This window comes from Melopsittacus undulatus, chromosome 5, assembly GCF_012275295.1.
Source record: "Melopsittacus undulatus isolate bMelUnd1 chromosome 5, bMelUnd1.mat.Z, whole genome shotgun sequence".
Taxonomy (NCBI): domain Eukaryota; kingdom Metazoa; phylum Chordata; class Aves; order Psittaciformes; family Psittaculidae; genus Melopsittacus; species Melopsittacus undulatus.
This window is the reverse complement of record NC_047531.1, coordinates 3,946,227-3,972,423: the sequence shown is the minus strand read 5'-3', so window position 1 is coordinate 3,972,423 and position 26,197 is coordinate 3,946,227. Positions and strand designations below refer to the sequence as shown.

General features: G+C 50.3%; 1 protein-coding gene across 4 annotated transcripts in view; it reads left to right on the top strand.

The window, feature by feature from the left end:
- The window catches only part of PODXL (podocalyxin like), a 45,555-nt gene extending 19,358 nt beyond the window's left edge, over positions 1-26,197 (top strand). The window contains exons 2-9 of one of the 4 annotated variants that reach the window (XM_034063118.1): positions 8,959-9,828; positions 11,891-12,033; positions 12,878-12,943; positions 17,892-18,048; positions 19,158-19,219; positions 19,303-19,470; positions 21,290-21,346; positions 22,522-26,197. In XM_034063118.1, the coding sequence (XP_033919009.1) occupies positions 8,959-9,828; positions 11,891-12,033; positions 12,878-12,943; positions 17,892-18,048; positions 19,158-19,219; positions 19,303-19,470; positions 21,290-21,346; positions 22,522-22,713 (1,715 nt within the window). In that variant the 3' untranslated portion in view covers positions 22,714-26,197. Of the gene's footprint in view, positions 1-8,958; positions 9,829-11,890; positions 12,034-12,877; positions 12,944-17,891; positions 18,049-19,157; positions 19,220-19,302; positions 19,471-21,289; positions 21,347-22,518 lie in introns of all 4 variants that reach the window. The other 3 variants (XM_034063117.1, XM_034063120.1, XM_034063119.1) reach the window with 3 other exon arrangements.

The following is a 26,197-nucleotide window of genomic DNA, read 5'->3' as shown; positions in this document are numbered from 1 at the left end:
AAGGAGGTCAGGGCTGCTGTGATGTGACAGTTCAGACCTCAAGAGCAAAGTGGTGGCTTTGGCCAAGGTGCTTTTCATGTTGGCTTCTCTGAAGGTCTCCTTCCCACCATCTTGCCTTACTGCTGAAGTCAATCCATGGGTGTCGTGGTTTAAAGTCAGTCTACCAGAGAGTCTCTCTCTCACTTCCCCCCCCCGCCCCCCCGACTTCCAGAGGGATGGGGTGGGGAATCCAACAAATGTTAACTCCCACGGGTTGAGATAAGAGCAGTCCAGTAACTAAGGTATAACACAAACCACTCCTGATGCCACCAATAATAATAGTGATAAGGGAAATAACAAGGGAAGAGAATACAACTGCTCACCACCTGCTGACTGATACCCAGCCTGACCCAAGCAGTTATCTGGCCCTTCCAGGTAACTGCCCCCAGTTTACAGTGGGCATGACGTGCTAATTTGGCTACTTTGGGTCATGTGTCCTGTTTCTGCTTCCTTCCGGCTTCCCCTCCTCCCTGGCAGAGCTGAGACTCACAAAGTCTTTGGTCACAGTAAACATTTGAGCAGCAACTAAAACCATCGGTGTTATCAGCGCTGTTCCTAGGCTGAAAGGCAAAACCACAGCACAGCACCAGCTACTAAGAAGGAGAAAAATGACTGCTACTGCTGAACCCAGGACAATGGGTCAGTCTTCAGCCCTCACTGCAGTGAGCTGGTGAAGCTGAGTGGTCTCCTAATGAACTCAAGGTGGAATTACCTATCTGATAATCTTAGTATCTCAGTTCTTCCTGTGATACCTCTCCAAATCTGGACAAATCTATTATTTAATCTATTTGCTTCTTTAAGAAACAGGCTTTTTTAACATTCATGGTCGCAGACAAAAGGCTGAAAGAATATCTTAAAGACTTACTTATAACGTGGAAGTTATACCAGAAAAAAATCCCAAATGTTTAACATATAGCAAAGTTGTGTGGTCTTATGTCTTCCTTGTTATTTTCAGCATCATTTTGATTCACAGCCATAATTTAGGGCCAGTTGTAGCTGGGCTTTACCTTGCTGCAGAGCAACCTTTCTGGTCCATTCCTCAGTGTAAACCTTGAGTTTCTTCCAAAGTCCCTGGGTGTCTTTTGTATAAATAGAGGGGTCTCAGTGATAAATGTAGACAGACATGGTGTCCTTCAGCCGATGGGTGACTGATGTTCACAGGAATAGGCTGTACTGCCACAAATCTTGCTTCAGAGCAGCAAGGTCACCATGGGATAACTCCACACTAATGGCATAAAGGAGGTAAGAGAAGGGTGAAGTGTGGCTTTGGAGGGTCTGGTTGCCCTGGAACGTGCAGCTCTTTTGGCTTGTGCTCCCCACGTATCCACTCCAGAAGCTCCACTACCGTTTCCTGCAAGATGAGGCTGTTTCTGTTTGGGCTGCAAAGAGCCCATGGTTCATTTTACAGCCTGAGAAAGGTGTGGGGCCGGAGCCAGATCCCCTCAAATCCTCACAGCCCACAGTGGAAAAAGGATATTTCCAGGCTCAGTGATGATACATGTCTGGGGTGTTGTGGATAGAGGCGTGTGTGTGTCTGTTTGTTTGCCTCCTTGACAACCTCGTGTGAAGGGCTTTTCAGCTTTCATTTTCCACATTGGTCTTCCTGTCTCCTTTTGATTGTATCTTCATCCTTCCCTTCACTTCTTAGATAGCTACAGACTTTCCATGGCAGGAGTTGTGAAGACACAGTCCTGAATAGGATGTCTTATATTTATCCATACGAGAAGCTGGAATGGTGCTTCTTCCTACCACTGGCATCCCTTTTCTCTGGATGGAGCTTTGTGATGAAGCACTTCTTGGGATGGACCAGTTGGGTTTATTTGGGTGAAATATGCTTCTAATCCCAATTTTCTGGCAATAACCAGTCTTTGAGGAGAAATTAAGGAGAGGTCCAAGTATGACATGGAAGATAATTCAGTGACAATAGGAACGAGGTGTGCTGAGATACTTCTACCTCAAATCCACTCTCTGGTCTTTAAATAGTACAGCAAACGAGCCCATTTCTGCCTCCCCAGATGCGTTTAGAGGGGAGTGAGGAGGAGAAGTGTCAGGGCTGCAGGGGAAGAGGAGTGCATCCAAGTGGGGAGATGTGCCTTGGGATGATTATCCTTCATATTTGTCATCCTTCCAAATGAAACAGCAGACAAGCTGAGCTGGCTCGAATATTTGCAGAAAGAGCTGATGGGGAATTTGTTAATGAAGCAAGTTTCTCAACAGAAAATGCCAGTTCATCAGAACGTACACTTTGGGTATGTGTGTTGCAGGAAAGATGTCTCAAGCTGTGGATGGGTTCCTTGGTCAAAACCAAGGAGGTTTAAAGGCTGTCATGTGAATAAAATGAAGTGAAGCAGATCAAACAGGAGGGACAGAGCTGCTAAAGCTAGCCTGAGGTTTGATCCAAGTCCTGCTCTCTGAGTCTCAGGGTTACTTCCCCTCGGTAAAATAGGGACAACATCACATTTCTCAGCTCTGAATTAAAGCAAAGCAGCTTCTGGCTGCTGTAGTGTTGTGAGTGACAGCAAAATCCTGCAGACTGATAAGAGTCCTCTGGATGATGCAGATATGTGCCCCAGAGCTCCAGTCAAGGGCTATCTTCAGGCTGGCAGTGCAGCCACGCAGGAGGAAGCCCTGGATGCTTCTCCCCATCTGGAAATGAAGCAAAATCCTTCAGGGCTTGAAGCACATCCTTCTTACCCCTCCATGTCCAGCCAGGAAGGGCTTATTGGCTATGACCTTCAGGACAGTTTATGAATTACACCAAGCTGTATGGTCCGGTTGATACGCTGGAGGGAAGGAATGCCATCCAGAGGGACCTTGACACACTTGTGAGGTGGGCTGATGCCAACCTCATGAAGTTTAACCATGCCAAGTGCAAGGTCCTACACCTGGGTCAGAGCAATCCCAGGCACAGCTACAGGTTGGGCAGAGAAGAGATTCAGAGCAGCCCAAGGAGAAGGACTTGGGGGTGTTGGTCAATGAGAAAATGAACATGATCCGGCTGCAGTGTGTGCTCACAGCCCAGAAAGCAACCGTATCCTGGGCTGCATCAAAAGGAGTGTGACCAGCAGGTCAAAGGCAGTGATCCTGCCCCTCTGCTCTGCTCTTGTGAGACCTCACCTGGAGCATTGTGTGCAGTTCTGGTGTCCTCAACATAAAAAGGACATGGAACTGTTGGAACAAGTCCAGAGGAGGCCACGAGGATGATCAGGGACTGGAGCACCTCCTGTATGGAGACAGGCTGAGAAAGTTGGGGCTGTTCAGTCTGGAGAAGAGAAGCTGCGTGGAGACCTCATAGCAGCTTCCAGTATCTGAAGGGGGCTACAGGGATGCTGGGGAGGGACTATTCATTAGGGACTGTAGTGGACAAGGGGTAACGGGTTGAAACTTAAACAGGGGAGGTTTAGACTGGATATAAGGAAGAAATTCTTTCCTGTTAGGGTGCTGAGGCACTGGAATGGGTTGCCCAGGGAGGTTGTGAATGCTCCATCCCTGGCAGTGTTCAAGGCCAGGTTGGATGAAGCCTTGGGTGCCATGGTTTAGTGTGAGGTGTCCCTGCCTGTGGCAGGGGGGTTGGAACTGGATGATCTTAAGGTCCTTTCCAACCCAAACTGTTCTATGATTTTATGATTCTATGTTTCTATGACAGAGGCTGTGGCTGCAGGTTCTTTTCATTTGACAGCAGAGAAGAGGCCACTTGTATTATTGCCTTGATTTTGCTGTCACTTGCATGCAAGATCTAAACAGTGCTGACCTGGAAGACTCTTTAAATAGAACCTTTTCTCAGTGGGGTAAAGGAGGTTCCCTGCTGAAAACAAGCCCAATGGTTTTATATCAGAATCCAGGCATGTTTCCTTCCCAAGCAATACTGTAGCACAAATGAGATGCAGCTATTAGGGCTCATATTTAGTATTTTTGCAGAGCAATCCTATCAAGCCTGTTCTGCAGCATATTTATCCTGGCAGGGCTTTGGAGAGGACTGACATCTCTGCACTGTGTAATTGGACTGATGGTTTAGAGACTGTAGACCCTTCACAATGCTGTTGGACCTTTCCACCTCTTCTCACCCAGGAAGCCAAGCTGGTCTTTGGCTTGGATGAAACCATTTCATAATGCTGATGGTGAGACTGGCAGCCAAAGGGATGGGTGATGCCAGCTTGGAAGTGTGTATTCTGATGTGGAGAGTGCCTCTTTGCAAGGGCGAAGGGTCAAACAGCATCCTTGTACCACATCCCTGCCTGAAGTCATTAGGTATCTAGGGAGGATGATGCTGTTTGGAGACCCCTTTCCCTAAGCAGATAGAAGGGAGAAAGCCCCTATACAGGCAATATTAAAAGCCCTGTGAGGTAACCATTTGCTCTGGTAGCCCAGCTTAATTCCAGGATAAATAACACTGTTCTGTGATATTCTGCCAATCTGATCGCTCTCACAGTTTGCAAAGGAGGTGACAAATTTCCTGTCCTCTGCAGTAACTACTCTGTGCTCCAGCTCATACACGGCTGCATTGCAGTGGATGGATAAACCCTCCTTTCGCCCATGAGTGTCTTGCAATGCAAAGGAAAGGCCAAGAGCCTCTTTGACACATACTTTCCCCTAGCAAAGCCTCAACCCCCTGTTTCCCTTTGACAAACTCAACCTATTGCTCCTCTTTAATCAGGAAAGGCTGCAAAAAAGGGGAGGAAAATAGGAACTTCCTCAGGCCTGCCTCACATCCCTTCCCCTTCCCTATGTTGCTCCGGCTTTTTGGCTTTCTCATCCCGCCTTGGGAGGAGCTGGTGTAAGGCTCTGAGCCGGGCTCAGCCTGCCGCATGGGGTGTGTCACCCACCGCTTCCTAAGTTATTCTTTTGGGTTTCCTTTTCTCACTATTAATAGATTTCCAGCCAATATCTGAGCTGTTCCAGCAAGGTGGATGCAAGGAGGGGGAGGCGAGACTGGGATAGGAAGCTGTTGGGCAGGGGATTAATCAGAGGAACTGCGTGTGGAGAGGTGCTGGCTACGGGTGGGCTGATGGGAGGAGGGATGGGACATGTCCTTTCGCTTTGCATTTAGAGCCAGTTTGTTTCTCTTCTTGTGCTCCAAGCTGTGACCTTTGCAAGCAAGTTAATCCCCCTGAGCTTCTTCCTCAGCCTGCAGAATATCACGCATCTACTGCAGTGAGGTTATGACAAGGGCATCACTTCATGGTGTGGTCAGTGGTGGTCACAGCGACTCAAACTTGTGGTCCTTGACTGATAGTGCAAAGAGCTGCGCTGGCACAAACCAGCACTCCTTTCCTTTTACATTTTGGGTGGCTTTTCACATCCCAGCCTTGTCCAGGAGAGATCACATCAGCACGGACCAACAGTGGCACTTCCACCACCCCAAATATTGCTCATTGGAGGATGAACAAGCCCATCTTGCTTATAAAATCATATAATGGTTTCGGTTGGAAGGAATCCTAAACCTCATCTATTTGCAGTCCCCTGCCATGGGCAGAGATATCTTTCACTAGAGCAGGTTGCTCCAAGCCCCTGTGTCCAACCTGGCCTTGAACACTGCCAGGGATGGGGCAGCCACAGCTTCTCTATAGCCAGCAATAAGGGGAAGTTCTCTCCACTCTGGGGCTGTCACCATTGCAGACACCATATCAGAGGCACAGTCATCGCATACACATATGCGGAAATGAAATCATGTTTTTGCAGTGGACTCATTTCCTCCAGGCTGTTTGGCACACGGATGCATGCATGGAGGGCTTGGACTCTCCTCCTGCAGGTCTGCCCTACAACCAGCACATGGTGTGGGGTTTTCTGACTGACACATGCAAGAGGAGAGGTGCAGAGCAAAGCATTAGACTCACTGCAAGCAGTGCTGTCAATAGCTGCTGTATTACTCTCATTTCCCTTAACTTGAGGAATTGATGGTGGTCCAAAAGTGAACTCACGTAAGTCGCCTTGCCCTGCCCAAATGCAGCCAGGAAGGTCAGGGACACGTAGCATTTTCTGCCTTCTGGAAAACAGGGTGACAGACTCTGGCTGAAATTCAAGGCACTTTCCTTTGGAAAGGGTCTCATCCTGGGAAAGGGTTTGATAGCTTACAGGACCTCTTCTCCATCCTTCTTTCTCATAGCACATGTTAAATCCCTTTATCTCTGGGGCTCACAGCTTGAAAGGGTCATTTGTTCCCTGCAAAAGGACATACTGTATCTTTTGTGACTAATTTTCATGCTAAAGGGCCACCAAATATAATCCTGTCCTGTCTGGCTGTTATTACCACCAGTCTGAGGTTACCGGGGTGTTCTCCTCCATCAACTAGATCCCTTTCATTTCTTCTATGGAGGAGACAGTCATCAGGCAGTTCTGGCTATCAGCCCAGGCAAACAGGGGCTCATTACCAGTTACTACCCCCAGGTTTGCCACCGAGGCTTGGCACGGGTGACCAGTTAAGGAGGAAGAGATAAAAACTATTTATCTGGCATTGGAAAGGGATATATAGCACATGTGGAAGGAAAGCAGCAGCCCCTGGGCCTGCAGTGCTCTCACTGTGTTTGTTTCTGCTTTGGGATTAGGCATTTGCTTGGCCCTCTGTAAATGAGAGCAGTGAGTTAGCATAAGCCAGGTCTTCTGCACTGCAGGTGGTGAAGCTGCCAAAAAACATGATCTGATTTTCCTTAGTCGAAATAAAATACATCTTTTCCCCATTGCTACAGTGAGAAAGAGTCCCTGGACAAGCAACTGCTGTTGAGCCCAGAGTAATACAACTGCAGAAGGGTGTGCAGCCCTGTGGCTGCAGTGGAATCTGGCTCCTTGTGCCTCAGTTTAGGTGAATGCAGCTGGAGAGAGAAGGTAAATTTTGCTGTCAAATGGGTACCCAAAAATCTGTGGGACAGGTATGAGGATGGACAGGGCTGCTGATCCCCCATGGAAGGAAGATCTCACCCAGCCATAGCCTTGGCTGGTCTCTGCTGGTGTGTTGTGGGTCCACAGTGGTGTACCTTCACAGAATCACAGAATGGTTTGGGTTGGAAAAGAACTTAGGATCATCAAGTTCCAATCTTCTGCCATGGACAGGGACACCTCACCCTGGACTTGTTGCCCATCATTCTGTCCAACCTGTTGAATTCCATCCATCCATCCATCTGTTCATCCATCCATCCATCCATCCATCCATCCCCTGCATGGTGGCTCACTGCTTCCAAACAGGAGTGTGCTGGCTCCTCATTTGAGCCCATTTAAATCACTGGTCCTAGCTTATTGAATAAGAATAAATTGATGTTTTATCATCTCTTGACCTTAGCAGGAGAGTAGTGCTAAGAGTGCTAAAGGTACAGAGATATGGAAAGGTAAAATACTGGTAATACAGCTTTGTAGGTGTCAAACTGAGTCTTGGTTCTTCTCCTAGTTGCTCATCCCAACCACAGTAACCCTGGAGTATCCCACCAGATTCCTCCATCAGCAGAACAACCCCTTGCTTTGTGTTTTATCACCCAATTTTTGCTAAAAGTGGTAAAATCACATCTGCAGCCCTCCAGTGTTGGATGAGGAAGTGCTGGGGCAGGGATGCTGGTTTCTTTGTGCCCATGGTCCCAGCTGACCATGGGGGCTGTCTCAGAGACAAAACATGGGCCTGTTCCTTTCTCTGTTGGAAGGAGTTGAATTGAATTGCCTTTTCTACCTCTCCTTTGGTGCCTGTTTGCTTCCTGCCTCTCTGGGATGGGGCTGGAGCATGAAAAGGAAGCGGGAGCAGTTGGGGATTTCCTTCACCTTCCTTTTGACCCTTTCTTTATTTACATCTATTTGGTATTGTTTCTGCCTTTAAAGGGTTTATTCTTCTGATTTTTACCTCCTTTGTTGTCAGACCTGTCAGACTTTCACAGCCCTATTTATGGGACTGTCCCACTTTGTGGCTAACTGGATGCCTGGTCTCTAGCTTGGTGCAACCATCACTAAGGATTCAAGACAGACAGGCTGGCAGTTGGAACTGGATGACCTTAAGGTCCTTTTCAACCCAAATGATTCTATGATATCTGTTCTATATGATTTCTATTCTATGACAGTGGTCAGTTCATAGGAAATATGACTTACCTTCACAAAAGCTCTTTTCCTGTACATGTAGTGGTGATGCCTTGTCATATCCCAGGGTTTCCTCAAATAATTGTTGCTGCTGGTTTCAATTAAACTCACATCTTAATGGTGTTAGCTTTCCCCAGCAGGATGAATGTCAGAAACAAGAGCTTTCATCAGATCTTTGAAGCACAACCAGTGCTAATAAACAGGCTCTGTAAGAGAAAATACATTGCCAGTATGCCAGCATGGAAGAAAGAAGCAGCATTAGGATATGGCTAAAAACCAAACCTTGGAAGTGTGACTCCTGTTCTAGAGGAGTGAAAATCACATACAAGTGTTAAATCAGGCAAAAGAAAACAGTCATTTCTGCACAGTCATCAGATGGAAGAACACATCCCTCCCCAGATCAGGTTGTTGTCTGGAATCCAGGCAGATCTATGGATGAAGTGGCTCAGTGCAGCCCACGGTTCCTATAGAGGAACCTATACTGGTTGAACCTGTACTGGTTGAACTTTGCCTGTGTTGAATCTCACCAAGAGCCCAGAGCTGATGGTTACCACATGCACCTCCCATCTGATGGAGAACTGCCTGCTGGCAAACAGGTCTTTCCCTCCTGCTCACCCTCCAACCCCTTTGAAGCCCTGGGATTTTGAACCCCTGTAGTTCTTGACTATGTTTGTCATGGAGGTTTCTCTTCCTCCTCCTCTGCTCTGCTCTGGACACAGCGATACCAGCACACAGCATTTGGTATGAGTTGAGAGCATGAGACAAGCCCCGAGTGAATAACTCATGGTTACTGGTCAGCTTGTATTTCTGGGTGTAAGCCAAAGGTAGCTTCCTTAGTTCAATGCTTATCTTGGCGTTTTCACTTCTCCCTAGGTGTCAGCTCTCAGGATGATGCACAGACATCTCCTCCAAGCACAGGAGCACCTGGGTCCATCATCACTACAGTCACCACGAAGGCACAAGAGACCACCCCTGCAAGCTCACCATCCACCTCTACACCAGCACCCACCCCAGCTCAAGACACCACCACTACAAGCAAGCCAGGAAACCCAACACAAGCCTCTGTGATATCATCCACCACAGTGTCATCAACCACCCCTGTAAACAACCCAGGGAACCTATCACCCACCCTTGCAATGTCTCCCCCCTCAGTTCAAGGGGCTACCCCAACAAAGAACCCAGTAAACCCATCACTCTTACCTGCAACATCACCACAACCACCTCAGCAGGTCAGTTCTTCAACCAGCTCCAGAGCCTCAGCAGCCACCCCTGCTGCCACCTCCAGTATCACACAGCAGAAGACCAGCCCTGCAGCCAGCTTGGGCAGCTCAGCACCCATCACTACCCCAAGTCCTGTCCTCACACACATGAGCAGCTCTGCAGCCTCCACAGGGAGTATAGGAAGTGCTGTTGCTTCCTCTCCCGGTGTGAAAGCTCAGGGAAACCAGCTTTCAGTCCAGGGGACCACTACCACTGCAAGCACCAGGGTCCCAGGGAGCACCTCTTCCCAAGGGATCAAGGACTATGGGGTCACTGCTTCCACATCTGCTACCAAGCAGCCTCACTCTTCTGCCAGTTCTCCAGGCCAGGGACTGGCCTCTTCCACCAGTCCTGGAAGCATCAGCATCTCTGTTCCCCCTTTTGGATCCATGTCCCCCACCACCAGTAAAGAATCCCTGACTTCACCATCTGGCAGCATGGACAAGGTCTCAGAGGCAGCCACTACACCGACTCCTGCAGCAGGTACCAGATGATGAGAACCTTAATTTCTCATGCTGGGATTCCCCTTTCTGTGATGTTTTCATTTGGTTACTTCCTGTCATTATGGGGTGTCATCTCCTCGTCTCATTGTAGGACTTCCCAGCATCCTTGTCTCTGTGACAGCTGGGTGCTTACATCCCTGTTTTCATTGCTGGAGATCAAGTCGATGCAGTTAATGAAATTCAAGGCATGATTCAACTGCCAAAGCATAGACACTGAATTGGGATGGATCAGACTGTGCCCAAAGCACCACTGACTGCAATGACTTGATCTCCAGTGACTGCAGAAAGGAGCCAGCAGCAATGAGTTGTAGGTGTTGTAGAGTTGGTGAAACAGATTGACAGCACCCAAATGCTGAGTGCAGAAGATCCCTGATATGGCTGACAGCTTAGTGAAGGCTGTCTGGGCATGCACAGATAAAGAGCTGTAGATGACTAAGGAGATTTTGTGGCTGAACTCTGAGTCTACAAGCTCTAGAGAGTCTAAGTAGCTAGGTAGGATACTCAGCATCGCTGCAGGGGGTTTGGCTGCTGACTGGTCTGAGCAGCATTATGAGTGCCTATGGGGTGTTTGGGATCTTGCTGAACACTATTACTATGTTATCCCTGGAGCTTTGCAGAGTTATGTTAGTTCCCAAATGTCCTGGTGAGGCACAGCTTAGGCTCCCTGTTGGCATTTTGTCTGGTAGCATTGGAATCATACTGTGGGACTGTGAGGGTTCCATGGAGCCTTCCAGACTTGGGTGGGATTGTGGGATCAGCTCACTGCTGGCCCTGAATAGAAGCTGTGATGACACTGAAGCCTTTCCTTAACCTCCCCTGGACAGTGTTGTTCTTGACCCCATTTCCAGTTACCTGCAATACAGAAGCCACTCGAAAGCCATCTCCATCCACCTTCAGCCTTAAGCATCACTGAATGCAAGACCACCTTCACTGGCTTCATCCATGCATGAGGAAGTGAAAGGGATATCTTCATGTAGGATGTTTCTTTCCCCTCCTGCTCCACAGGACGGTTCTCTATTAAAGGATGATACATGAAATCATGTTAATTCAAATCTGACCTCATGCATTGAGCATGAAGAGGTCTAAAAACCTTTGCATTTGATAAGTAAGTGAGAAAAGGCAATAGAAAGAGATGGCTTTGAAATGAATTCTCTCCTGGAGCCTTCAGTATGTGTCTGGGAGAGAAATATCCCTCACCTTTTCTGTAGTCTCAAAAAGTAGCCTCAAAAGCAAATAGGATGTGAAAGAGATGCAGCATTTTAATTCTCTTTGTCAACAGTTAGAGATTAATTAGGAATTCAGGGATGGAGATCCATTCATTCACAAGGATTTGGGGAGGCAGCTGCTTTACTCTGTGCACTACTTCCGTTGCATTGTAAAATGCTATGGAGCTTAACAAAGGCATCTGAGGTGATCCCAGGTATTTGAGGCACCTCCATTGGGCTGGTAGACATGGGGCATGTGCCCTTTGGGAGTAGCAGGTAGGCAGGACACCCCAGGCTGTCTCCCATAGTACCAGCCACTACTTCTAAGCACGTTACCCTGGGCTTCTTCCATAGCTGATGGAGATGCAGCCAACGGAGGTTATGGGCTTTCATCCCTTCCTAATGGTGATGGCTGCAGTTGTCAGTGGGATTGCATAGGGATCTCCATTCACTGCAAAATCCCGTAACCAGCTCAGGGAGCCTATGTTTGTTGTAGAAATGTCTATGGAATCCCCCCTAGATAAAGTGAAATGAGGGTTGTCCCATTTTCCCAGCAATACTCCTCTTTGAAGTGATCCCCCAGCTACCAACGCACAGTCATTGTGTTGCCCTTGGGTTCACCTCTCCACAACAGTCTGATGGCTTTCACCAGCAGAAAATAAAGCCAGCACTAAGACATTTTCCTTACCAAAGTTAATCTTTAAACCAAAAAAGAGCAATCCAAAGCCTCACCAAGCTCCTGCACCATGAGCTTCACAAATGGAGCTGTGTCACCTGTATCCTCTGTGCTGTATCAGTGTCTGTCTGCTTGTTTTTTGGTGTCTATTGGGGACCCAGACCAGAGAAGTCATCCATCAACCAAGCCTGCAAGTGCTGACCAGAGCCCTGCCAGTGCACAGCCACCATCCCCATCACTGGGGGACCAGACAGCGAGCTGCAGTCCTGGCCACCAGCACCCTAACATTTCATTCCAAAATGAGGTAATGAAGCCTAAGGGAAGGTGGGCACTTCATGGTGGTGTCTGTTTATGTTTAACTGCATCCCATGTCCATGTGGAGCCTGCAGCTCTTCTCAATGCACAGGGAGATCTGCCTTAGGAGAACATGGGGAAGCAAAATAACTCTAGATCATAGAATCATAGAAGGGTTTGGGTTGGAAGGGACCTTTAATGGTCATTTAGTCCAACCCCTTTCTCCTCTTGCTTTCCAGTGAAGAGACATGGAAGACAGAGGATGGAGTGAAGGGGATTATGGTCTGAGTGGTGGACAGGGAAGAAGTATAACTTGGGAAGAGGGAGAGAACCATTATGTAGAGCAGAAGCTGCCTTGGGGTGGACTTAGGCTTGACAGAAGGGCAAAGAATCCAATTAGCATAAACCATGCATGGATGTTATTAGCAGAAAATGGTTTGGGAGAGCAGGGGGTCTCAAAACACAAGCCAGAATAACCAAAGTGCTTGGAAGGAAGGAAGGGGATCCTGCTCCTAGATACTCATGTTTTGTAGAGTAGGACTGCATCAGGCCCACTGGCATGGATCTTCCCACTGTCCAAGCCAATTCCTGCTTTACTCCATACTGCAAATCCTAAGCCTGGTTTGGGAAGTGCATTAGCAATGTCCCGCAGACAGCTCTATCAGTTACCTGCAAAAACCCTTCCACATACAAAGAGTTGAGTGAAGAGCTCCCAAATCTGTCTCATTTCCATCAAATGGATCAGAGCTTTGGTTGGATGTCTCCTGATTTGGGGTAATGTGTTGTATCACTGACCAAGTCTCCTTCTAATCTATGTCAATGATGTGAGAGTTGCTTTTCTTCTGCCCTTCCAGGTCATCTGTAAAGACCAGGTGCAAAATACTTGGCCCACCATGTACCTGAAAGAAGCTAAAACCTGTGTAAGTACCACCCTTTGGGACTTCTGTGTAGATCAGCTTTTAACCTGTGGTACCTTAGCATGTGAGCCTGTAGAGACGAGAGTGACTTCATCAAAATGAGTACAACCACCTTAGGGGTGTAAAATGACAGCACCCACTGTGCTACTATAGGAAGAGAAGCACAGGTCTGCTGCTGTCTCATGGTCATCACCTTCCAGCTTTGGCTTTTGCTTGGTGTAAATGCTCCTTGCCTGTGCAGACACAGAAATGAGGATGCTCTGAGCTGCGCTGAGGATGACTCCAGAGAGGGAGCTTGTTACTGTGATGACCATGTCCATCTCCTGATCCAATCCCCTTCCCTGCTTTGTGCAATGTCTGAACCTGCAGCTTCTCATCAAGTTTTGTATTGCAAAAAATCAGATTGATAAAATCTAATTTTAGAGCCTAAAGCACCCGGGTCACTTATGACCATGCTGCTCTTTAACTCTTCCCTTCTCCTTCTGGGTGCAGATGGAGCGAGTGCCATAGCATCATAGAATCCCAGACTGGTTTGGGTTGGAAGGGACCTTAAAGCTCCTCCAGCTCCAACCCCTGCCACAGGCAGGGACCCCTTCCACTGGAGCAGCTGCTCCAAGCCCCTGTGTCCAACCTGGCCTTGAGCACTGCCAGGGATGGGGCAGCCACAGCTTCTCTGGGCACCCTGTGCCAGCGCCTCAGCACCCTCACAGGGAACAGCTTCTGCCTAAGAGCTCAGCTCAGTCTCCCCTCAGGCAGGTTAAAGCCATTCCCCTTGTTCCATCCCTACATGCTCTCTCCTCCCCATGGCTTCACTGGAGCTGTGCTGGGAGGCTTTTGGCAGCAGGGATGGTTTGGCTGGGAAGTGCCAGCGCACAGAGATGTGTTGCTGAGCCGAGCGCTGTGCAGACATCACAGCTTGGCATCATCCATCCCTCCTGTCTGCCTGCTCCACTGGGTGCTGGTGAGCCAGCGAGTCTGCTGCCCTGCTTCCTTAAATCCCTCTGGGCACCATCATGACCTGAAGCATTGTTAGTACCAAATGCCAGTTATGGCTTGAAACAGCCTGTGAGGGTTCATCCTCCCATCACATCGCACTCCTCAGCTGCCAAAACACCTCCCACCCGCTCAGCGTTAATGTTCCACTCAGTGTCTTCCTAAACTCCAACAGATTCGGATGCCTCCCAAGCCCAGCAGATAACAGAGTGGCACTATCTGGTTTCCCTGCTTTGTAGGGATGGTAAACAAGGCTCTGGCCAAATCCTGACAGCAAAGTGAAAAGAGCCTTTGCATTTCACAAGCCGTGGGAAAACAGGAAAGCGCTATAAGGAGTGTTCCAGAAATGGATCCAGTGCTGGTGCTCAAGAAGGAGCCAGCATCAGGGCAGCACTGTGCTAACAATGCTGTTAGTTCCCTTCCCTCAGCTACAGGGAGGCTTGAGAAGCATCAAAGACATGGGTGTTGGTGGGGATGTGTCCATGTCAGAGGGAGCAGGGCAGTGCAGACCAACTCCATGCATGGGGCAGCACTGGTGATGCTGGGACCCCAGTGAAATGGTTGGGACTGAACCCAAGAACTGGGTTTCTCCACCTGCAGTAAATGTAAAGATCAAAAACACCCTCCCCAAAACTCCCCCAAAAGCCAAAAAGAAAAGGTAAATCCCACAAAACCCCTCAAATATATGGTTGGTACAACTTTGTGGACCAAAGGTATTTCATGGTCTGCTTAGCTCCCAATATCCTTCCTCTTCAGGTGATGCTTAACAGTTTGATCCATGTTCCCCCACCCTCCCTTTTTCCTCTTCTCCTTCCTTTGATTACAACAGGATCTTAGTAAGTTTCTTATTGATATTTACTAGCTTGGTGCCTTGCATTCCATAGGATGACTTTCCTAAGGTGTGGCTCACAAGTGTAGCTTCAGTGGGGTGTTGGCTGCTTCAGGTGCTCCAGCCTGGGGATGGATGGATGGACAGAAGGATGGATGGATAGATAGATAGATGATTGATAGATAGATAGATAGATAGATAGTAGATAGATAGATAGTGTCATGGGTTCAGCAGTAGCTCATGGTCTGCCAGGGAGGAGGGAGAGATAGGGCGCCTGGTCTGGGCTAGTCGGGGAGGTATTACGACAGATAGATAGATAAATAGATAGATAGATGATGGATATATAGATAGATGATTGATAGATAGATAGTAGATAGATAGATAGATGGATGATAGATAGATGATAGATAGATAGATAGTAGATAGATGATAGATAGATAGTAGATAGATAGATAGATGGATGATAGATAGATGATAGATAGATAGATGATAGATAGATAGATAGATGATAGATAGATGATAGATGATAGATAGATAGATAGATAGATAGATGATAGATAGATAGATAGATAGACAGATAGATGCTCTGTTCCTCATCCCAACCCCACAATGTGTTCAGTGAAACAGGAGGTTGTGATTTCTGGGGTGGCTGGTGTCTTCAGAGTTGTGCTTCAGCCACGGAGCCATCCTCCTCTTCCATCGTGTCCCAGGTAGGGACATGGATGTGCCCAGCGAGCTGAGCTCAAGGATGCTGACCCAGCTCCAGCCAGGGGATGCAAAAGCAACAGTGGGACCACCAGGACCAGTGCCCAAGGGCATTTGCTGTGTGACACCAACCAGTGTGGGGCCAACAGGAGGGTCCGTGAGCAGGCAGAGGGACCCTCATGGTGCAGGGTCATGGTCCCTCTCCCCGTCCAACTGCTTTGTTGACTCAAGTGCCGTTACCTCATTCGGGGATGTTGGTTTTAGGTCCCCGCCAGTGTGGGAACCGGATTCGAGCTGCTCGGCAGCGCCTCTCAACTCGGGCCAAGGAATGCGAGCGGCTCCAGAGGCAGGAGGGGAGAGCTGCCAGGGTCGGGCACAGCGGATGGGGCATCCCCGATGGATGCACTGGGGTCCCCCATGCCCCTTTCCTACCCTGGAAGGGGTAAATCTCTGCAGATCAGCCTCTGAAGGGGTTTAGGCTCTGCTCATTGCAAAGCGGTTCAGTGCTCAGCTGGGTTTTAGCCTCGCATCTGATTTCATTTCCCACCCAAAAAAGGTGCATTTTGAAGGCGTTTTTCTCCCCCCATGGGGTGGTAGGAGGAGAAGGGCGTTATTAAGGGTTGGGTGAAGGCAGAGCTGCAGCAAAGCCTGCGGAAGGGGGATGCAGAGAGGCTCTTCGTGCCTCTGCCGAGCAGAAAACGCAGCACAGGCAGGGACTGATAAAACACAGGAGGTTTAAAGAGTAGGAGCACAACCCAGCGTCCAAAGATGATAAAAGCACTGCCCTGAGCTATAACCTCACTCCTCCCTGTCCTGCTGCGGATGAGCTTCAAGGGGGATGCTGCCACACTAAGGTCTTGTCTTGCTTCCCAAGGGCTGCCCTGGCACAGGGCTGGGGCAGGGTTCATGGAGTCATGGAATGGTTTGGGTTGGAAGGGAGCTTAAAGCTCATCCAGCTCCAACCCCTGCCACAGGCAGGGACACCTTCCACTGGAGCAGCTGCTCCAAGCCCCTGTGTCCAAACCATCCATGCTGGGTCCTGCTCACTCCAATGCATCAGCATCCCACTTGCTCCACTGCAAGGATGGGAGAGGCCTGGATGAAGAAGGCATCTAATCTCACCCCATCTTATCTAAACATCTGGGAAGCAGCAGCAGAGACAGGATGCACTTGCTGGGGCGGAGGACCAGTCCTAGGCACAGTGCAAGGGTAAGCTCAGCATTGTGAGGCCCTGGCTGTCCCTGGAGCCCACCAATGGCCCTTCCCTGTCCTTTCACTTCCTACAGGGAGAAACTTCCCTCTGGCTCCTCTACTGAGTCCTCCTCATCCCACCTGCATCCCTGGGGGGGATTTGCCTGCAGGAAAGCTGGAGAGGGGCTTGGGACAAGGGCCTGTAGGGACAGGCCAAGGGGAATGGCTTGAACCTGCCCAAGAGAGGGAGACTGAGCTGAGCTCTTAGGCAGAAGCTGTTCCCTGTGAGGGTGCTGAGGCGCTGGCACAGGGTGCCCAGAGAAGCTGTGGCTGCCCCATCCCTGGCAGTGCTCAAGGCCAGGTTGGACACAGAGCTTGGAGCAGCTGCTCCAGTGGAAGGTGTCCCTGCCTGTGGCAGGGGTTGGAGCTGGAGGAGCTTTAAGGTCCCTTCCAACCCAAACCAGGCTGGGATTCTATAGGAGCTGTACATACAGCATCACCACATACAGGACCTATGCATGCAGCTGGTGATTGTCTCTACCTTAGTGAGCTCCCAGCTGCTACAAAGCATCAAGCAGATGCAAAAAGCCTCTGGAACATCTCAGGGGCAAAATGGGCTCCATCCACCCCTCTGCCATCCCTGCAGCTATGTCCAGGCTGAGCCCTGCCAGCGATGCTCCAGTTTATCCGAAGGGAAAACCCTTCCTCTTGCCTCTGCAGAGCCATGGGGAAGCTCTGGGGAGGACAGGGACCCATGTTGGTGGGGACAGAGGGGAGGAATGGGGGTGGCTGGGATGCCTGCAGATGCCCATGGGGGCACAGGGATGGCTGCACAGCCCTATCCTGCTCCCACCCTAACCCTGGTCCTCCCTGCCCCACTTCCCTTGGGAACCTGCTATTCCTGTAAAGCCAAAAGCTGCAGCTCCCAGATAAGGCTCCGGTGGGGAACGTCAGCCAAGAGCTTGGCTTCTTGTATAGAAACTCCTCTTAAACCTTTCCTGTTCCCTGGAAATGACTGGTGGATTCCAGGCAGTGCAGCGGGATGGGGTGGGATGGGGATGGACACAGCATCCCTGGTGATGGGATGGACACAGCATCCCTGGTGATGGGATGGGATAGGGATTGACACAGCATCCCTGGTGATGGGATGGGGATGAACACAGCATCCCTGGTAATGGGATGTGATGCTCCTGGGGCTGGTGGGACCATGCTGAGCCCTGTCTGTCCCTGCAGGAGGAGTGGAGAGTCGCCAGCACCAACGTGTCCTTCTTTGAGAGCTTCTGCTCCACAGCCCAGCACGCGTTCAATGCCAGCAGGGAGACGTGCACAGTGATACTGAGCGCCTGCCAGCCCCGCTCCCAGCACTGGGCTGTGCACACCATCATACACAGTGAGTGTGATCCCAGCATCCTGCATGGAGTGGGATGGGATTGGGAACACTGTGGTGGGGATGCAGCCTGAGGCTTGGCACAGCTCTGGGGTCATTGAATCCCAGACTGGTTTGTGCTGGAAGGGACCTTAAAGCTCATCCAGTTCCAACCCCTGCCATGGACAGGGACACCTGCAACTATACTAGGGTGCCCACAACCACATCTATCTTGGCCTTGAATGAGGTATCCTGAATCTTAGGTAAGGGGCTCACATCCTTGGGCTGCCCCATCCTTAATGGGTTTGGAGAAGCACAATGATCCCAGCAATGCTTTGCTCCCCAGTGAATGCGTCAGATCCATCCCTCATCTATGATGGGTCAAGGGAAGAAGCAGGTCCAGGAGGAAAAATTCCTCCAAGGGGCTTAAATCCAGTGCCCAGATTACATCCTTCCCCAAGAGACTATAGAGTGTTCAAGGCCAGGTTGGACACAGGGGCTTGGAGCAGCTGCTCCAGTGGAAGGGGTCCCTGCCTGTGGCAGGGGTTGGAACTGGAGGAGCTTTAAGGCCCCTTCCAACACAAACCAGGCTGTGATTCTTGCCCCCATTGGAGCCTTCTGGGGAAATCCAGCTTGGACAGGGGTGTCCACAAACACTCCTTTAGTACCAGGGTGTTGGGAGGATGCAGACATCACACTGCTCTAGCAGGAGGGGGAGGAAGGACTCAGCTCCATCCTCATCATCATCAAAGCAAGGGCTGGGGGCGAGAGTCCAGCCTCCGGTACCCAATCACAAGCAGGTCAGAAGGGTGCTGAGGACTAATCCTGCACCACTTCATCGTAGCCTGGAGTAGCTGGTTACAGCCCCTCACTGGTCTCACTTGTAAATGGCCCATTGGAGACCCCCACCAGTGTGGGCACAGCCTGGGGCTGGGGACTGGGGTCTCTGGGGGTATCCCACTTCCAGGACCAGAGGTCTCAGGTCCTTGTCTTAAGTGGAGACCCCTGATAGACTTGGCTTCATTCATGCACATCTCCATCCATCTCCTTCAGAATGAGGGCTACCCATTGACTGAGAGATGGGGGCACAACCTGCTCCCCTAATGCTCATTGCAGCCTCTTTCTTCCCCCAGTCCCTTTGGACCCTGAAAAAGTCCTTGAGGAGCTTAAGGAGAAGAAGGACAAGTTAGAGGAGGTATGTGGGTTCCTATGGACATCCCCCAGGGTGGGTGATGCAGGAAGTCCTCCTCGAGGCCTGACACATCCTTTGTGTGGCAGCTGGGCATCGCCAACATCACCTATGACAGGATGGAGAGGGAGATGGTCATCACCGATGAGTTCAGCACGCCCCTCATCATCACCATCGTCACCCTGGCTGGCTCCCTATTGCTGATCGCTGCCATCTATGGATGCTGCCACCAGCGCTTCTCCCAAAAGAAGGACCAGGTACAGAGGGATAGGGGTGGGATGGGGACTGTGAGGGCTTTTTGACTCAATGGCATCTTCAGATGAACATCTCTGTTACCATCTCTGCTGGTAGAGACATCCTGGCTTGTCCAGTGGGTACCATCCTTGTGTGTTGCTCAAGTGGTGCCCAAGTCCTCTTCTTTTGTAGTGATAGGACAAGGGGTGATGGGTTCAGACTGAAACAGGGGAAGTTCAGGTTGGAGATAAGGCAGAAGCTGTTCCCTGTGAGGGTGCTGAGGTGCTGGCACACAGAGAAGCTGTGGCTGCCCCATCCCTGGCAGTGTTCAAGGCCAGGTTGGACACAGGGGCTTGGAGCAGCTGCTCCAGTGGAAGGGGTCCCTGCCTGTGGCAGGGGTTGGAATTGAATGAGCTCAAAGGTCCCTTCCAACATAAACCAAGCTAGGATCCTATGATAAATGCTGTGGGTGCTCTGGAGGGGCAGGAACTGCCCTTTGGGGGTGTTGAGGCAGGATGAAAACCAGCAGCACCCATCCCTGCTGCCACCCAACGTACAGGGCGGGTGAGCTGCATCTTTGGGTCATTATTTCAACAAGAAAGGCTTTTCCAACCCAATTCCCCCTTAAAATACTTCTATGAGCAGGGAGCAGTGTTGGGTCCCCAGCATCACCCCAGTTTCTCCCCATTGGTACCAGGGGCTGGGTGCAGGTGGCTGCACAGCAGCCACAGGAGGGCATCAACACCGCACGGTTCAGCCTTTGGGAGACATGGACCAGAGCCCAGTTTCAGAGCTGTGGGATTTAAGGAAGAACAGACATGGAAAAAACCCATATCATTATAATTGGTATCTCAGGAAGCAGTTTGGGATTATTTTAGTGCAGTATCCACCTGCAAGGACTGGCCATTCCCATGCGAGTAGGAAGAGCTCTGCCACATAACCAAGGTTTGCATCAGCCTCTGCTGCTCTTGCTGAGGATTTAGCTCCAGAGGGGAGACAGCAACAGAAAGCTGGGCAGAAATGAGGCCAAAATAGTGTTATCCACCCTCCTAATGGAGAAGCAAACCCCTGCATTCCAAGTCATTTCCCCCCAAACCAGCTCATCCTCCCCATGGGGTCCCAATGTCAGCTCCAGGAGCTGTGTGATGCTGAAGGATAAAGAAGCCTTTGCACTGTAAGAGATGAACACAGGAGGCAGAGAAGAGGAAATGGATGCAGCATCAGTCTTGGGTTTAAAAGGGTTGATGTTTTGGAGAGGGAATGGGAGAGGATGCAAGACCTCGGTAGATGTTTGACCCCCACTGTGGTCCCCTTGGAGCTGATGGGGTTTCACAGCATTTCTTGGCTGAAGTGTCCCTGATAGGGGGAAAAACGTCCCAGCAGGGACAGGGAGAAACACAGCACTGTTCTTTCCCTGTATTGTTCAGAACACAGGCAGAAATGGGGTAATTCCAGTGATGGGAATGTGTACCCCTCATGTAACATGGTGCAGAGGAACAGGTTCCAGCCCTGGGGGATGCTCTGGAGACCGGAACCCACCAGCCACAGAGCAGGGTATCAGAACCAGATCAAGGGGCTGCCAGTTAGAACTGGATGATCACAAGGTCCTTTCCTACCCTAACCTATGATTCCTCAGCACAGCTCTTGCTCAGACCATAGGACAAGGACTGTAGACAAACCAACCCCTTTTCTCCTCCCTGCATTCACTTTTGGGTGGTTTCTTTGGTTTTCCTCCTGCTTCTGTCCAAAAAATGACTTGAAAGTTTTTGTTATTTTTATTTTTCTCCAACCCTTTCCCTCCCTCCCCCCTTTTAAACCCTGTTTTACCTTGGAAATAACCAGCACATCCACCCTGATCTCCCCGGGTTTGATGATGGACATGTGGCCCTGATCTTTAATGTGAGTTCCAACACAGGGATCGGAGGGGCGGGCGCCGCATCCATAACACACCAGCTCTCACCCCCGATGCTTGGTAGGATTCAGTAGCTTTTAACAGGACTAAAGCCTACTAAAGCCCAGCTTTAAAGACCCCCTTCCCCTTGCTGCACGCTGTGGGGGGTGCATTGCCATGGTGGGAGGAAGCGCTGCCCGAGCATCCATCCATGCTGGGGTACCAGCATCTCCATGGGGTGAAACAGCCCCTTAAAAGCTTTCGAGCATCCCACCATCCCTGGCCAAAAGGGACCTATGGGACCCCCAGCAGCACCTTTGCAGCCCCCTTCTGCTAGTGCCAAAGCTGCAGTTTTGCTTCTCCATCCCTTTCTTTCTCCGTGGATTCCCTCCCATTCCTGTCTCCTGACGTTTATTAGGAGCGCTGTAATGGATCAAGCTGTGAATTGAGGTGGAATTTAACAGGGGTGCCCACAGACAGCCCTGGGCTTCCCAGAAAGGGCTGACCAAGGACTGCAGCTCCCTGGTGAACCCATGAAGAAGCCATGGTGGTGAATTAGGAAGGACCAGAGGTTTGAAGGGCTGGGTTGGAGCCTGAAGCACGGTGTACCAAAGGATGAGGGTGACAAAGGGCCTGGTTCTTCTTTCCCTGCCTGGTTTCCACCATGAGCTCCAGAACGAGGAGGGATGATGTTTATGAAGGGGCAAATGGGCCGGCAGCATCTTGCCATCAAGGGGGAGAATAACAATAAAGCAGCTAGAAAAGCACAGCATAAAGGGGAGGGAGAGAACAGAGTGTAGGTAAGGATACAGGAGTAGGGATGCAGGATTGGGGTGAGGTAAGGATGCTCAGCCTCTTCCTGAGGTCCAGCGGGGACCAAGCCATGGCCAGGCTGAAGCTGGCAACTGCTCCTGGAGGTTTTCCACACGTCTCTGGCTGCTCTTTCCTCCCTTCCACCATTAGCAGTCTCTCTCTTGCCAGCTCCATGCTATCCCCTCGCTGCACTGGCACTGACTGCAGCCCCCAGCCGCAACCTCACCACAAAAGGCTCTATATGTGGTTAGATCCATCTATATGGAGCAGTGGTCATGGTAAGCTGGTGGGTGAGAGCCTTGAAGTGGCACACACAGCACAGCCAAGCTGTTCCTCATTGGGGTTTCTTGGTTTTCTTTCCTCGCAGCAGCGCCTGACCGAGGAGCTGCAGACGATGGAGAACGGGTACCACGATAACCCCACGTTGGAGGTGATGGAGACCTCCTCTGAGATGCAGGAGAAGAAGGTGAACCTCAACGGGGAGCTGGGGGACAGCTGGATTGTGCCTCTTGACACGCTAATGAAGGAGGACCTGGAGGAAGAGGAGGACACGCATCTATAGGATGCAGAACTCGATGAAGCAGACAACCAACCACCAACCCCCCCAAAAGAACCCCACAATTCCTACACACACACACACACCTCCAAAACAAGGCAGAATTCCCAATAAACCTCAGAAAAACCCATTCATGAACTCATCCTGGCCCCTTGTGCCATGGAAGAGGAAGGGACACAAGAAGACACCTCTGGGGCCCATCATCAACACAAGCCACTGTGGTGGCCACATATGGACAAGCATCTCCATCACCTGCGGGTGCTCAGCAGGACCTACCACACCAGGCATGGGCTCATGGGGTGGCTTTGCTCCTGGAGAGCTGCTGGTGTCTCCTCCAAGCGTGTCCCCTCCCATCCCATGTCCAACCACACCAACTGCATCCTCCAGCTACCGAATCACTCCGAGATGAAGAGAAATAGATGTCAATAGGGTGGGAGAGGGAGCACATGTCCCAAGAGCAAGTAGAGCCAGGAAGTCCTCTAGCCCATGCTGTTTAGTTGTCACTTCGCCCTCCCAGCACCCGAGTATCAAGTGGACCAGCCTGTTCCTTGAGTTTTAATCCGGTTTCCATCCTCTCTCCATAAACTGCTGGCTGAAACGCACAAGACCCTGTGTTGTGCCATAGGCAAATGAGCACATCCAGACCAGGTTGGATGGGAGGGATGCAGCAGTGCCTGTGGGATGGATCCTGAACACAGTAGGAGACCAGGAGAGGCACAGCAGCTCTTTGTATTGATGCAAAGGGGAGGGAGAGGAAAAGGAATAACTGCTTGAGTCCATTCCTCTGAGGAAGGGTGAACTGAGACCAAGAGGGATGCCTGCTCACTGGTCAAGGCACAAGGTTGGGGGTTCTGGATGACAAAGAGGGGCTCTTCATCAGGGACTGCAGTGACAGGACAAGGGGTGATGGGTTCAGACTGAAACAGGGGAAGTTCAGGTTGGAGATAAGGAAGAAGCTCTTCCCTGTGAGGGTGCCCAGAGAAGCTGTGGCTGCCCCATCCCTGGCAGTGTTGGACACAGTGGAAGGTGTCCCTGCTCGTGGCAGGGATTGGAACTGGATCAGCTTTAAGGTCCCTTCCAACCCAAAGCATTCCATGATTCCTGGTGCAGGAGTCTGACTCTGTTACTGCATTCCCCTACAGAAGTGTTGATTGCCTTCCAGTCTTTACACAGCAGCATCTCACAGCCCACATCCATCCTCTTCTAAGGCCATGGGTTACGTGCCCCACGGTGGTTTGTGGTTCTTGTGGTCATGTTTTCCTGCATGAGCAGCAGAAGAGGGGAAAGAACAGCAGCACGAGCTGGGTAGTTTGGTGGTGTTCTGGGTTTACCATTGGTGCAGCCCTTGGTGTTCAGTTTCGAAGCTCAGCCCACACTTTCAAGCTCTTCTTCAATAGCTGGTAAAGTAAGAGACCAGCAGCAAAGCTGAGACCAAGCCTTGTCCTGCAGCCCTTGGTCTGTTGCCCAGGTCTCCCTTTGCTTTAGAGGGGAAAAGAAGAATACACAGGAGCAGAAAGCAGTTGGACTGAGGCTGATCCTGGTTTCCTAACTCCCCATCACAGCTCCTGAGTGGCTCTAAAAGGATGGGGAGAGTTTCCCACCTTAGCTCTGGATTTGGGGAAGCAGCTCAGCAGAGGCAAGTATCAGAGCAGGGCTTCATCCTTTGTCACACAGAAAAGGGAGGAGATGATGGGAAGGTCATTTGGGTGAGAGCATCCACCAACACAGGAGGATGTGGTGGTCCCAAGCCCTCTGCAAGCCACAGGGGCTGCAGATGAAGAGCAATGCCTGAGCACGGCCTTTCCTTTCCCCTGCTTGCCATAAACCAGGCATTCACCAATGCACAACAGCCCATTCCCTTTGGGCTCTGCCACCAAGTCAACATGATGGGGATCTGCTCCCATGGCTGCCCTGAATGAAGGGAGAAGCAGAGCTGAGCAATGGAAAACTTGGAGAAACATGGATCGATTTGGTCCTTGGGAATACACGTGAAGGAGAGGGTCGGGGTGGGACAGAAGATGCCTCCTCCAAGGGCCTGGCTCTTCTCCCTTCTCTCCTGCACCCAAGGGCAGTGAGTTTGAAGCATTCAAACCTATACATTTTTGTATGTAAATAGTCCTGCTATTCATCAGCAATGTATTCAGCAGCCTTCACTTCCCCTGCACTGCACTGTGGGGAAGTCATTCCGGAGGGGACGGGGGTTGAAAGGCAAAGAAACAAGGAAAGAAAAAGCCAATGGCCATGCTGGGAGGGGATCCAACCCAACACGAAGCAGGAGAACACATCCTGCCCATGTAACCTTGTGCCACGGCAGCACCAAGTCCATCTCTGACACTGCAGCAAGGCTCAAAGAACCCTTGGGCTTGGCATTAGCAGTTGCTTTCCGAGCGCCTTCGGTTCCCTGTTGCCGCAGGGAACACACTGACCCTGTGTTCCTGCCCTTGGCATGGGATCAATGCAGCCAAAGGATGGGGTTTTGGCCACAGGAGCCGCTGTAGGGATGCTCCCGGCAGAGCATCTCCAGGCAGTGGCTATTGGGCACGTGCCTAAAGATTCCCCCTTCCCAGCAAAGAGATGCCAAAGTGCTTTAATGAATCAGGTCCAAAGACTTTCCAAGAGAATCCTTCCCAAGGCTTGAGGTGAAGCAAGCTGAGGTCTTTCCTTGCAGATGTTGACTGCTCAGCAAGTGCTTACAGGGATTTCTATCTGAATGGGAATTGTACATTTATTTATTTTTCCAGACACCGTATTTTTAAACCACTGATATTTTATAGTAGAGTTTTCCTTCCCCCTATTTAAAGAACTATTTCCGTGAGAAAGAAAAAAGAAAGATAACACCAGTATGGTTCTTATGTTGAGAACATTCTTTTTTGGGCTCGAAAAAGAGACATAAACAGGTAGGAAATGCAGTAATTGAGCATCTTTGGCCTTAATCCTTCCCGTTATAGACTGCAGCCATACTGTTTAGACCAAAAACTAACAGGTAAAACAAACCTATCCCAGCCTTTCCTTCCTCCCTTCCCCATGCTCCTCTTCTCTCCCCCAAACCAGCTTTAACACCCAACACGTTGTACAAGGAGCTTCTTACTCTTACCTCCTGGTGGGAGCTTCCCAAGCAGCTCAGATGTCCTGGCTGGAGACTTTTCCGTCTTCGGATTCACATGGAACGTGTAAATACTTTAGGACCATTTATCTCCCACTCACAGTGCCATGATCCAAGCGCTGAGGTTGAGACTGTGACTGGTGTTGCCTACAGAGGACATACAGGAGACATCATCCATAAGGGACTGCAGAAGGAGAACCTATTTCCTGTTGAACCTTGCACATATACTAGAGCTCTTACGTACTGTATAGCAGCATCTCTCACGGGGACAGGAGTCTGATTTACACTGGAATTTACTGAGGAACTGGATTGTAGAGATTATTCTTGCATTTTCCTACAAATATATTTTGGAAGCATCATGTATTTCTGTCAATAAACGTTCTTATG